Below are 13931 nucleotides of genomic sequence, written 5' to 3'. Positions count from 1 at the left end.
AGAATGGTTGTGGAGGACCAAACAGGCTTCGTAAAGGGCAGGCAGCTTTCTAGTAATATAAGGCAGGCGTTAAACGTGACCATGATCCTGTCGCGAGCCCAGATGCCGGAGGTAGTGGTGTCCATGGACGCGGAGAAGGCATTCGACTGGATGGAGTTTGGTACCTGTTTGGGCCGCAGTTTGTGGCATGGGTGCGCCTGTTATATGTGGCACCGATGGCGAGTGTGTGGACCAATGACATGGGTTCACAGGAATTGTACTGGCGAACAAGGCAGGGGTGCCCGCTGTCGCCGCCGCTGCTGTTTGCGCTGGCTATAGAGTCTCTGGCAATGGCTCTTAGGGGGTTGGCAGAGTTGCAAGGGATTATGAGTGGGTGAAGGGAGCATCAGGTGTTGCTATACGCGGACGACCGACTATTGTATATTTCGGACCTGCTGGAGGGCATGGAGAGGATTATGGGCCTGTTGGGGAGGTTTGCAGTATTCTCGGGATACAAGTTAAATGTCGGGAAAAGTGAACGAGGTGGGTCGGCAGGCCAATCTCGGCAGGGACCAGCGAATCACGCTTGTATGTTCTGGGGCTGAGAAAAGTTGGGGAGATTCTGGGCGGGAGTGTTTGCGGCGCTAAGAAGGATTGTGGGGAAGGAGGTTAAGCTTTGGTGGCGATATTTGGGATATCGGAGAAGCCGGAGCTCATGGAGAGGAGGAGGGCCGACGTTATGGCCTTCGCCTCTCTGATTGCCCGACGAAGGATTGTGCTGGAGAGGCGGTCAGCGACACCACCGGGGGGTGGCGGCCTGACTGGGGGACTGAAATGACTTTGTTCTGTTGGAAAAGATTGAGTACAAATTAAGGGGTTCAGTGGAGAGCTTCGAGGCGAGGTGGGGGATGTTCGTGGCTGTGTTTGAGGAGCTGTTCATCATGCGGAGATGAAAAGGAGGAAAATTTGTACAAACTGTATAGTTGTGTGTTGGGGAGTTTGTTCCCTGAATTGTTTGTTTTGTAACCTATATACGTTTCAAATAAAATACATTTAAAAAAAATCATTTGTTATATTTTAATAAAAAATAAAACTGGTGAACTCCTAAAAGCCCAGGCTTTAAATATGTGATGGTCACTAATAAATCCAGGAGAAATGTCTTTACCCAGAGAGCAGAGCGAATCTAGAACTCGCTCCCATGGGGAGTGGTTGAGGTGGATAGTATTGAATACTTTTAAGGGGGAAACTGGATGAACAGATGAGGGAGAGAGGGATAGAAGGATGAGGTGATATGAGCGGGGGATGGGAGGAGACTCGTGTGGAGCAGAAACACCAATATGGACCAGTTCGGCTGAAGAACCTATCTTTGTGCTGTGAACGCAGCCTGGTTAATGCAGCACACAGTGTGGTATTGAACCAGGTTAGCAGAGGTACAGTGTGTGTGGAGTCTTGTCGATCCTGGCTGAGTGAGAGAGGTGTGCTCCAATTCAACTCTGTAACCCTGGCAGGGCAGGGGAAGGAAAACCAGCCTGGCTTTCTGTGCTGTCCGACAGGTAGGCGCACATTAGAGAATAGACATAATTTTGTGCTGGGTACTGTCTAAGCTGATATGATGGGAATGATTTGTTCAGGGTGGGTTATAACCTCTCTGTTGTCCCTCTCTGGGAGTGATGTCACTGTGATTGGAATGTGGAGCTGTGGTGGACAGTGGATTTACACTGAGCTGTGCGGTGTCTGTATTGTGTGGTCCCACAGCAGCTGTGGTCAGTTAGGACAGGCCCCTCGCTGAACTCGCATACGCTCTGCAGATAGATGTGAATGTGATGACTCCCCATGACACATTATATGCAACGGTTACCCCACCAGATGACTGTTTGGTAAGTACAGCCAGCGACCAATGCCTGTAACTCGGGAGTGGTCAGAGTTTCATTAGTATCCCTCTCTGAGCTGAGTGAGCTGATGGGGGTTGAGCAGGATGGCTGCACATGTGCAGTGGCCCCCAGCTCCGGCTCCCCCGGCTCCTGCTTCCCCCGGCTCCTGCTTCCCCCGGCGCCTGCTTCCCCGGCGCCTGCTTCCCCCGGCGCCTGCTTCCCCGGCGCCTGCTTCCCCCGGCGCCTGCTCCCCCGGCGCCTGCTCCCCCGGCGCCTGCTCCCCCGGCGCCTGCTCCCCCGGCGCCTGCTCCCCCGGCGCCTGCTCCCCCGGCGCCGGCTCCCCCGGCGCCGGCTCCCCCGGCTCCTGCTTCCCCCGGCTCCTGCTTCCCCCGGCTCCTGCTTCCCCCGGCTCCTGCTTCCCCCGGCTCCTGCTTCCCCCGGCGCCTGCTTCCCCCGGCGCCTGCTTCCCCCGGCGCCTGCTCCCCCGGCGCCTGCTCCCCCGGCGCCTGCTCCCCCGGCGCCGGCTCCCCCGGCGCCGGCTCCCCCGGCGCCTGCTCCCCCGGCGCCTGCTCCCCGGCGCCTGCTCCCCCGGCGCCTGCTCCCCCGGCGCCTGCTCCCCCGGCGCCGGCTCCCCCGGCGCCGGCTCCCCCGGCGCCTGGTCCACTGATCCTTACTCCAGGTGGCGGCAGAAGCTTTAAAATCTTGTTTTATCATTTATAATGCCGCCAAATAAAGATCAGAATAGCAAATGACAGAATAAGAAGGGGATGCTAAGCGGGTGGAGGCTACTTCATGCAGGGGCACTAGCTTAGTAGCCCTGGTCACCGCGCCTCTGCCGCCTCAGCCGGCACGGTACTCCACCAGCCCGATTGTGGTGGCGGCTCTTCAGATCTGGGGCCAGCGGAGGGGGCATGTAGGGCAGGTAAGAACATCAGTGTGGACCCCAATCTGCGGCAACCACCGATTTGCCCCGGGGAACATGGACGGGGGGGGGGGAGATCATCGACTGTGGAGGAGGGCGGGGATTGTGAGGATGGGGGATCTGTTCCTGGAAGGGGAGCTTTCCGCGCATGAGGGCGCTGGAGGAGAGGTTTGGGCTGGCGAGAGGGAACGACTTTAGATACTTACACAGGTGAGGGATTTTGTACACAGACTGGTGCCGTCCTTCCCACATCTCCCGCCCAAGGGGAGGCAGGACAGGGTAGTTTCTAGGGGAGAGGTGGGAGAGGGTAGAGTTTCAGACGTCTACAAGGAACTAAGGGGAGCTGAGGATAGGCAGACCGAGGACCTGAAGCTTAAGTGGTGGGGGGGGGGGGGCTGGAGAATGGTATTTGGGCAGAAGCCCTGAGCAGAGTAAACACGACCGCAACATCCGCCAGGCTCAGCCTGATCCAGTTTAAAGTCGTGCACCGGGCCCACATGACAGTGGCCCGGATGAACAGATTCTTTGGGCTGGAGGACATGTGTGCTAGATGCGCCGGAGGGCCGGCTAACCGTGTACACATGTTCTGGTCGTGCCCTAAACTCGGGGTATTGGTAGGGATTCGCAGATGTCATGTCCCGGGTATTGAAAACTGGGGTGGTAATGAGCCGGGAGGTGGCAATCTTTGGGGTTTCGGAGGACCTGGGAGTCCAGGAAGAGAGAGAGGCCGACGTTCTGGCCTTTGCTTCCCTGGTAGCCCGGTGACGAATACTGTTAGCATGGAGGGACTCAAAGCCCCCGAGGGCTGAGGTTTGGCTATCGGACATGGAGCCGTGGTTTGCACTATGTTTATTTTGTAATTTGTGTCGTGACTTTTGTACAATGTCACTTTTTCTATCTGCCTAAAATACCTCAATAAAATTGTTTTACAAATAAGGGGATGCTAATGAGAAGGAAGTGGCCATGCCAGCAAAAATAACAGTGAATATTTCAGCTAAGCATTTCATAATGGAGCAGACCATATCTGCTAACGTAACTGTGCTGAAACGACACTGCGCATGTGCAGGAAATACTGCTCTGGGTGTTGTGGCAGAAATAAATGCGAACCAGTGAGATTTGGGGAGGAGAATAATATTGATGCTGGAAAGTGTGTACACCAGGTAAGGATACGTGAGCCGTGCCATTCTCTAGGAAGGATGACCAAAGCCTTGGAGGAAGCGCAGAAGCGATTTGCGGGAACCAGGGACGAGGAAGTTCAGTTCTGTGGAGGGACAGGAGAAGCCAAGAGTGTTCTCTTTAGAGCAGTGAAGCTGAAGATGAGACTTCATAGAGGGGTTCAAATTATAAGGGCTCTTGCAGGAGTAAATAGGAGAGTCTTTCCACTGGCAGGAGGTTCTGTAACTAGGGGAGGCAGATTTAAAGTAATTGGCAACAGAACCAGGGAGGAGATGAGGATTATTTTACCCAGCGGGTTGTTGTGACCTGGGAGGTGCTGCCAGATAGGGCGGTGGAAGAAGCCTCAAAAGAGAATTGGATTAATACCGGAAAAGGAAAAGTAGATTCATTCTTGTTACCAAAAGCAAATCGGGAGTAGCTTTGTGAGGAACGTATCGGAGTTATAGTTGCTGAATGTTTTTCCTTCTGTCTCTCCCCTCTTGCCTCCTCTGCCTGAGCAGATTTCCTCCCAGTTGCGATTCTTTGACCCTCAGTTGAAGGAACGATCGGAACAGGAGTTGCACGTGGAACCCGATTGGATTAAACACCTCCAACAGACGGAAAGCCAGCTGAAGGTGAGACTGCGCCCTCCACCTCCCCTGCCCCATCACATTCCACTCTCGGGGGACTTCTCACACCCGCCTATGCCCGGCACTACCTGTTTACCCTCTTCTCTCTTTCCCCAGGACGGAGCGTTTGTTTGCAGGTCAGGCAGAGCCACGCCCCAGCCGTTCTGCTCCAGCACCCCCAGTTCGGAGTACGATCAGGTCAGCCAATCAGATGGGCTTGCGACAGGCCCTCAGGAGGAGGCCTTGGAGTGGACAATCCATTGATGACATCCTTTGTGCCAGACGCAGGATTGCCGGGAATGCTCGGAGTGCAGCTCATGCCACCAGGTATCTGAAGCGTACGTTAGGCTCTGGGTGCTTTTCCCACCCTTCATCCTCTGCCATCTTATAGAGATAGAACGATACAGCGCAGTACAGGCCCTTCGGCCATCAATGTTGCACCGACATGGAAAAAACTAAAGGCCATCTAACCTACACTATGCCCTTATCATCCATATGCTTATCCAATAAACTTTTAAATGCCCTCAATGTTGGCGAGTTCATTACTGTTGCAGGTAGGGCATTCCACGGCCTCACCACTCTGCGGAAAAAAACCCACCTCTGACCTCTGTCCTATATCTATTACCCCTCAATTTAAGGCTATGTCCCCTCGTGCTAGCCACCTCCATCCACGGGAGAAGGCTCTCGCTGTCCACCCTATCTAACCCTCTGATCATTTTGTATGCCTCTATTAGGTCACCTCTTAACCTTCTTCTCTCTAACGAAAACAACCTCAAGTCCATCAGCCTTCCTCATAAGATTTTCCCTCCATACCAGGCAACATCCTGGTAAATCTCCTCTGCACCCGTTCCAAAGCTTCCACGTCCTTCCTATAATGAGGCGACCAGAACTGTACGCAATACTCCAAATGCGGCCGTACTAGAGTTTTGTACAACTGCAACATGACCTCATGGCTCCGGAACTGACGTAGAATTATCTACAGCACAGATAGGAGCTGGACATCCCATCAGACCAATGCTGATGTTTATGCTCCACGTGCGGCGACTCTCACCCCATCAGCATATCCTTCAATTCCTTTCACTGGCATTTGTTTATCCATCTTCTCTTTAGATCTTCCTGTATCACTTGCTTCCTACCCTGTGATGGGGAGATGCCGGTGTTGGACTGGGGTGAGCATAGTAAGAAGTCTTACAACACCAGGTTAAAGTCCAACAGGTTTGTTGGACTTTGAAAACAAACCTGTTGGACTTTAATCTGGTGTTGTCAGACTTCTTACTGTGCACCTACCCTGTGGTAGCTGGTTCAGCATTCTCATCACTCAATCGAGGTTCCTCCTGAATTTCTCATTATGCTTATTAATGACTATCTTGTATTGATATCCGTTATTTTTGAATTCTTCTAGGCATTGGAGCTGGTTTAGCTCACCAGGCTAAATCGCTGGCTTTTAAAGCAGGCCAGCAGCACGGTTCGATTCCCGTACCAGCCTCCCTGGACAGGTGCCGGAATGTGGCGACTAGGGACTTTTCACAGTAACTTCACTGAAGCCTACTCGTGACAATAAGCGATTTTCTTTTCATTTCATTTACGGTTAAAACCCTCCCGCAAATCCTCACCCTCACTTCCCCTGCACCTCTGCTGTGACACTGAGCTGGGTATCAGTGGCACCCCAACGAACAATTCTTGGTTAAGCACATCCCACCTGAGCTGGGACAGCTCAGTTTGTTGGTGTTTGTGACATTAGCTGAATGTGCAAGGACTGCCCTGGCAGTGCCGGCCAGTATTCCAGTCGTGGGCCACATGTGGCTGATTGGGAATCCAGATGTGGTTAATTGCCATTATTTACTAAACAGTGAAAAGAAGAATAACGCACAGTTGCTGGGTTGTGAGATCCCTACCCATTGGCGTAGAGTTTGCACATGAACTTTTAACCTTTCAGAGCTGAGAGAAAACGGAGCTTGCATGTGTATTTGGTCGAAGTGTGTGCGTGCGCGCGTGTGTGTGTGTGCGTGCGCGCGTGTGTTCGTGTTCCACTAAAACTGGTGGATAAAGCAACGTCTCCAAAACCACATTGTGACTGGTTTGTGATTTCTACTGCGCAGTAGGTGTTCAGGGCTCTGCTTGGTGCTTTGTACATTATCTGGACTCCCTCGATATCTCTGGGGGAGAGGAACTGACCAGACTGGTGCTGAACTCTACTTGGAAAAACTCTGTCTGACTCCACTTCAATGATCCTGCCTCCACTGCCTCCACAAACCCTCCGAGAGAAAGAAATTCTCCTCACCCCCGTCTGAAAACACAGATCCCTTATTCTTACACTGTGTGCCCTGGTTCTAGTCTCTCCCGCGACATCATTTCAGCATCCACCCCGTCAAACCCCCGCAGAATCTTGTGTTTCAATAAGATCCTCTCTCGTTCTTCTAAATTCCACTGGGTTTCGACCCAACCTGTTCAACTTTTTGTCATACATTTCATCCCAGGAATGAGTCAAGTGACCCTTCTCTGAACTGCTAATGCAATTGTGTCCAGCGCACAGTATTCCAGATGTGGTCTCACCAAGGCCCTGTACAGCTGCAGTAAAACGTCCCCACTTTTATATTCCATTCCCCTTGAAATAAATGCCATTCCTCTTCCTAATCACCTGTTGTACCTGCGGACTAACGTTTTGTGATTCAGAATAATCTTTATTATTGTCACAAGTAGGCTTACATTAACACTGCAATGAAGTTACTGTGAAAATCCCCTAGTCGCCACATTTCGGCACCTGTTCGGGACACAGAGGGAGAATTCAGAATGTCCAAATTACCTAACAGCACGTCTTTCGGGACTTGTGGGAGGAAACCGGAGCGCCCGGAGGAAACCCACGCGGAGATTGTGCAAAGACAGTGGGCCAAGCTGGGAATTTAATCCGGGTTCCTGGCGCTGTGAGGCAACAGTGCTAACCACCGTGCTACCGTACCACCCTTCATTGCATTTACAAAACATGTGTATGTGGACTTGAAGTGCCGTAACCTACAAGATTACAGGCCAAGAGTTGCAAGGTGGAATTGGGCTGGGTAGCTACTTGTCAGCTGGCATGGTCACAATGGGCTGAATGGCTTCCCTCTGTACCATAATTCTCATAAGTTTCAACATCATTCAATGGAAATTAACTAAGGATCCAATGACAGCCCTGGATCGAACCAAGGCAAGGATTTGCTTTAGAGTCATGCCGCAGCTTTAAGGTTGGCATGTCTGAACACCCAGATCTCTCTACCACTAAGCTCTGTATCCCCACTCCATTTAAATCAGTGTTTTTAGAACTTTTTGCCCGGGTTCCATTTTTACCAACTGGCCGAACTTCGGAACTCTCATCGGCCGGCCGACCGTTAGGACTGATTTTCCGATTTTAGCTTCATAATGTGCTTTCCATCAAAGGCCCTGGAGCTCTGGACACAGCTCATACCAGCACTGCTTTGTCCTGCTGTAGACTCTCCTTAGAAGCTCTCCAGCAGATTCAGTTGTGAGATCCTGGCTTGTTTGTGTCTCTGGCCCTCTCTTCCTCATTACAAACCGACCCATCTTCAGTTCTTCACATACTCCTGTTGCTTGATTGCTGGCAGCTACAAAATGGAGGAACCTCTACTCCATAATTTCACGGCCAAAACACAGACTGCATGACGTTAATGTATGTGCTGGGAATGTGTCTCTCTCTCTCTCTCTCTCTCACTCTCACTCTCACTCTCACTCTCTCCCTCCCCCCCCACTTCTGGTGCGAAGACTCCGCCGTTTAAAAAAAATAAATTTGGTACTGGGAATGCACGCTAATGTCAGAACGAGATGGTACTGGGATAGTGCATTGACGTCAGGATGTGGCAGTCAGCTACCCTGGGCACCGTTCCTGTGTACTGTTGGAACCACCTGAGGGGGCATGCGTGTGGAAGGCATTCTCTTGGTGGACAGCACATGGTGTTCCATGAGTTTTGTGTGAAAACTGCTAACTTGTAATACACCATTATGCAAAGAAAATTACAGCACAGGAACAGGCCCTTCGGCCCTCCCAGCCTGCGCCGATCCAGATCCTTTATCTAAACCTGTCGCCTTATTTCCAAGGATCTACTTCCCTCTGTTCCCCGCCCGTTCATATATCTGTCTAGATGCATCTTAAACAATGCTATGGTCCCCACCTCTACCACCTCTGCTGGCAAAGCGTTCCAGGCACCCACCACCCTCTGCGTAAAAAAAACTTCCCACGCACATCTCCCTTAAACTTTCCCCCTCTCACCTTGAAATCGTGATCCCTTGTAATGAACACCCCCACTCTTGGAAAAAGCTTGTTGCTATCCACCCTGTCCATACCTCTCATAATTTTGTAGATCTCAATCAGGTCCCCCCTCAACCTCCGTCTTTCCAACGAAAACAATCCTAATCTACTCAACCTTTCTTCATAGCTAGCACCCTCCATACCAGGTAACATCCTGGTGAACCTCCTCCTCTCCAAAGCATCCACATCCTTCTGGTAATGTGGCGACCAGAACTGCACGCAGTATTCCAAATGTGGCCGAACCAAAGTCCTATACAACTGTAACATGACCTGCCGACTCTTGTACTCAATACCCCGTCCGATGAAGGCAAGCATGCTGTATGCCTTCTTGAACACTCTATCGACCTGCGTTGCCACCTTCAGGGTACAATGGACCTGAACACGTTGCAGCGGTTTAAAGCATTCACACACATTTCACAAGCTGGTCCCCAAATTCCACTTGCTCTGCCCCGGGGGAGAACCACACGTCGTTTGTTTTCTGTGATGGCGGTTGGTGCCTTCTTCTTGGATCTCAGTTTGAAGAACAAACTAATTGTTGCAATCCCTGTTTCCGTAGCTATCACATCATTCCTCATTCCTGAGATGGTGGAGACATTGAAGGACTTGTGGGAGTCAGCGAACTGGTGCTGACGGCCAGCATCGTGACCCACCATTCTCACCCCCACACAAACCACTCCGTCTCTCACCCCCACACAACCACTCCGTCTCCCACCCCCACACAAACCACTCCGTCTCCCACCCCCACACAAACCACTCCGTCTCTCACCCCCACACAAACCACTCCGTCTCCCACCCCCACACAAACCACTCCGTCTCTCACCCCCACACAACCACTCCGTCTCCCACCCCCACACAAACCACTCCGTCTCCCACCCCCACACAAACCACTCCGTCTCCCACCCCCACACAACCACTCCGTCTCTCACCCCCACACAACCACTCCGTCTCTCACCCCCACACAACCACTCCGTCTCTCACCCCCACACAACCACTCCGTCTCTCACCCCCACACAACCACTCCGTCTCTCACCCCCACACAACCACTCCGTCTCTCACCCCCACACAACCACTCCGTCTCTCACCCCCACACAAACGTCACCCGCCATTCTCACCCCCACACAAACCACTCCGTCTCTCACCCCCACACAAACGCCACTCTGTCTCTCACCCCCACACAAACTCACTCTGTCTCTCACCCCCACACAAACCACTCTGTCTCTCACCCCAACACAAACGCCACTCTGTCTCTCACCCCCACACAAATGTCACTCTGCCTCTCTCGCCCTCACACAGACTTCCCTCGGCGCCTCTGCGGGGGGCCTTCACCGGCCACGAGCTCCGACAGTCCCACCGCTAGAGATGCCGCTCCCGCCCCCTCCTATTGGTCAGCGGAACAGTCAGTCGGCGACTGTGACGTTGGGAAAACTAAGCACCCATTGGATAATCTGGATAGCGAGCGGGTGGATTGGCAAAATGCTGCGGCTGCTGGCGGAACCGGGCGGCATTCTCAACCCAAAAGCCGACCGCGGCTGTTGGCGCTTCTCCCGCTATCGGGAACGCCATCGCTCCGCGACCTTCCCGTGCGTCTCGACCCTGATCTAAATAATATACTCTATGCGAACAAATAATTCCTATCACGTTCACCCTCTATGCTGCCAAAAGCTTTCAATCCCCTTTCCTTTAGTCACCTCTCCAGTCTAACCCTAAATGTTGACAGGTTCTGCCCCAACCACCACCCCGAACAAGTGAATGCCACAGCTTCACGCGCAAAAGACTAATTGGGCTGGAATCCACCTATGAGGAAAAGAGAATTTAAAATAACAAAATTAAAAACTGAGCTAACTATTAAAAAAAAAGCAGGATCCTTTTGTATGAACAATTGACGGCCACCGCGTGTGATTGGTGAGGTGAAATTGATTCACAGATCGGCTGTGATTTCACTGAATGGCAGAACGGGCTCCTGGGGTTGAATGGCCTCCTCCTGTTGCTGTGTAATGGGCTCATGGGGGGTCTGAATGAATGAAAAAATGAAAATCGCTTATTGTCACGAGTAGGCTTCAATGAAGTTACTGTGAAAAGCCCCTAGTCACCACATTCCGGCGCCTGTCCGGGGAGGCTGGTACGGGAATCGAACCGCGCTGCTGGCCTGCCTTGGTCTGCTTTAAAAGCCAGCGGTTTAGCCGAGTGAGCTAAACCAGCCCCTATGAATGGTCGTCTCCTGTTTTTGCGTAACAGGCTGAAGGGAGTGGAGTGGCCTCCTCCTGTTCCCTGGCACCTACCTGTGAATGTGAATGTGCTTGTTTCCTTACAGCTCCTCCTCACACCGTATTGGACAGCAGGCCAATGGCAGCCCCTCCGCCTCAGGTGATGATGATGGATGGCAGCGTTCCCATGTACTTCGCCTACCCAAGCCTCGCCCGGCTTCCCAGGGCAGTCCTCCCAACTCTGCCTTAAACAGCCTTATGATCCAGCTAAAGGCCCGCTGTCCACGGCACCTACTTCGGGCCCCCTGCAGAGGCTCTGCAGACTGTGTTGGAGCAGCAGCTGCCAGAGAACTTTGGTTGGTACATTGGTGTCGGCAGCTGTGAATAGGATGTGGGGGGTTAAAAAGAGTGTTTAAAGCATTGTTATGGGCCAGGGTTTAGAAAACTCAAAAGTACATCATGGAGTTCACCTGACCCACAGTTTTTTGAATTTGGCTAGGATGAGAACAAGAGCCTGCCTTTCAGCTGTTATTCAACAGAGTTCTTTGGCGCTTTTAATAAAAAACAAACAAGCTTTATTCTACGAATTTAGTTAACATTTATGTAAACACACATAGTAAGAATGTTTATCAACTACAAACATAAAGACTCCACACAGCTACAGTAATCTATGTATAACCCTTAATGAATTCCCCCTTAACTGTTCCAATTCAATAACAAAATCCAAGTAAAACCAGAAGCCCCTTTTCAAAGTTGTGGCCCAGCACACGGCATTGCTACTGGTATAAAGCTTGTTAGTGATACCCTGTTCCCCTTTTCAAACAGCAGATTTGAATTGCTTCCAGAAGCAGTTATCTCTTTTAAGTTATCAAGTGGTGAGGAAACAGCCTTTAAAAAGAAGATAGAGAAACGCTTCTTCCAATCTGTGTAGTACAAACCAGTCCAAAACTCAAAGCAAAAATAAAAACTCACAGAGCCACAGCCCAGCTCCACCCACACAATGACATCACTGAAGCCATGTGATGAGACGACAAACATTTTTTAAAGGGACTCTCCATGGCAGCATTCCTGGATGAAACTCGCAAGTAGCTGTCGGAATTCAATCCTGTGCCTGGTCTCGAACCAAGTTCTCCAGATTTGTGCTACTTCCAAAGCGAGACTCCATTTCTATAGCACCTTTCACCAGCCCTGTGTGTCCCAGGCGCTTCACAGCCATTGAAGTAGAAGTGTAAGGTTACTGTTGTAATTAGTAAATGCAGCAAAATCTCCAGGGAGTAGGGTTTTAAGCAGCTGACTAATTCATAACAGCCAGCTCGTGTGATATTGGTTGATGGGGTGGATATTGACCAAAACATTGGGAGGGAACACCTTCCTACTTTTGAATAGTGGTTACGGGGCTGTGGGATTGTTTGAGTACTATGCGCTATACAGAGAAATGCAAGGGAGTGGTTCATTTTGGGATTGTGATACAGTTATGAAGAATGGGAGCAGTTTGGGATTACTGCAGGGATATTGGTTATGGGATTAGTTTGGGATTGATACAGGGGAATGGACTGTGGGATTACTTTTGGGATTGCTGGACGGACTGGGCTGTGGGATTAGTTTGGGATTGATGGAGGGGTGTGGATTGGAGATTGATGGAGGGGCGTGGGTTGGGGATTGATGGAGGGGTGTGGGTTGGGGATTAGTTTGGGATTGATGGAGGGGTGTGGGTTGGGGATTGATGGAGGGGGTTGGGGATTGATGGAGGGGTGTGGGTTGGGGTTTGATGGAGGGGTGTGGGTTGGGGATTGATGGAGGGGGGTGGGTTGGGGATTGATGGAGGGGTGTGGGTTGGGGATTGATGGAGGGGGGTGGGTTGGGGATTGATGGAGGGGGGTGGGTTGGGGATTGATGGAGGGGGGGTGGGTGGGTTGGGGATTGATGGAGGGGGTGGGTTGGGGATTGATGGAGGGGGGTGGGTTGGGGATTGATGGAGGGGGGTGGGTTGGGGATTGATGGAGGGGGGTGGGTTGGGGATTGATGGAGGGGGGTGGGTTGGGGATTGATGGAGGGGGGTGGGTTGGGGATTGATGGAGGGGGGTGGGTTGGGGATTGATGGAGGGGCGTGGGTTGGGGATTGATGGAGGGGCGTGGTTGGGGATTGATGGAGGGGTGTGGTTGGGGATTGATGGGGTGTGAGTTGGGGATTGATGGAGGGGGGTGGTTGGGGATTGATGGAGGGGTGTGGGTTGGGGATTGATGGAGGGGGGTGGGTTGGGGATTGATGGAGGGGTGTGGGTTGGGTTTAGTTTCGGAATGTTTTAACAAGGCAAGGATCTAGTACGATTATGAAAAGTTAGCTGCCCTCTTACAGTGTAAACATCCATTGTTATTTAAGAAATTAACTTGCCTGCCTGTGCAGTAACTTTCTTCTCTTCTGATTCTGCAGAATGCAATTCCATCAACCAACAGACGTCACCGAAAAGACACAGCTTTGGGGAAAGTGGACAGCAGGATTTCTATGATCACATGGCCAAAATGGTAATGTTGCCTGGATTCATCTGCAAATGATCTTTAGTTTAAAATCTGTTGGGAAATGTGTCAATTTTGCTCTGCACTCCTGCCGAATGTGGGAGGTGTAACCCTCGGTTAAATCCTCCTCTGGTCCTCGGACTTTCTGACTGCACCTCAGCCAGGCAGCACTTAATAGGTGCGTGGGTGAGGCTAGGATTCCTTGGGAGAGGGGGTGCTCATGCGTGTTTAAGCCGTAGTGAGTGCGGAGGCTGGCCTCGTGCCCCATCCCTCGTGCAAGAGAGCCGGGGATGTTGGTGTTGCAACCTCTTTGGCCAGGCTAGTGTGTGTGGTTGGGGCAGGGTGGGACTGAGCTCT

General features: G+C 51.7%; 1 protein-coding gene across 1 annotated transcript in view; it reads left to right on the top strand.

Moving 5' to 3' along the window:
* The window catches only part of LOC119955535 (protein transport protein Sec16A-like), a 71786-nt gene that overhangs the window by 47453 nt on the left and 10402 nt on the right, over positions 1-13931 (top strand). The window contains 6 exon segments of the mRNA XM_038781808.1: positions 4449-4562; positions 4674-4800; positions 4803-4883; positions 11168-11253; positions 11255-11420; positions 13492-13605. Of these exon segments, the coding sequence (XP_038637736.1) occupies positions 4449-4562; positions 4674-4800; positions 4803-4883; positions 11168-11253; positions 11255-11420; positions 13492-13605 (688 nt within the window).

Source organism: Scyliorhinus canicula, chromosome 21, assembly GCF_902713615.1.
Source record: "Scyliorhinus canicula chromosome 21, sScyCan1.1, whole genome shotgun sequence".
NCBI lineage: Eukaryota > Metazoa > Chordata > Chondrichthyes > Carcharhiniformes > Scyliorhinidae > Scyliorhinus > Scyliorhinus canicula.
Note: the sequence above shows the minus strand (reverse complement) of the source record. Positions and strands in the feature narration are given on the sequence as shown.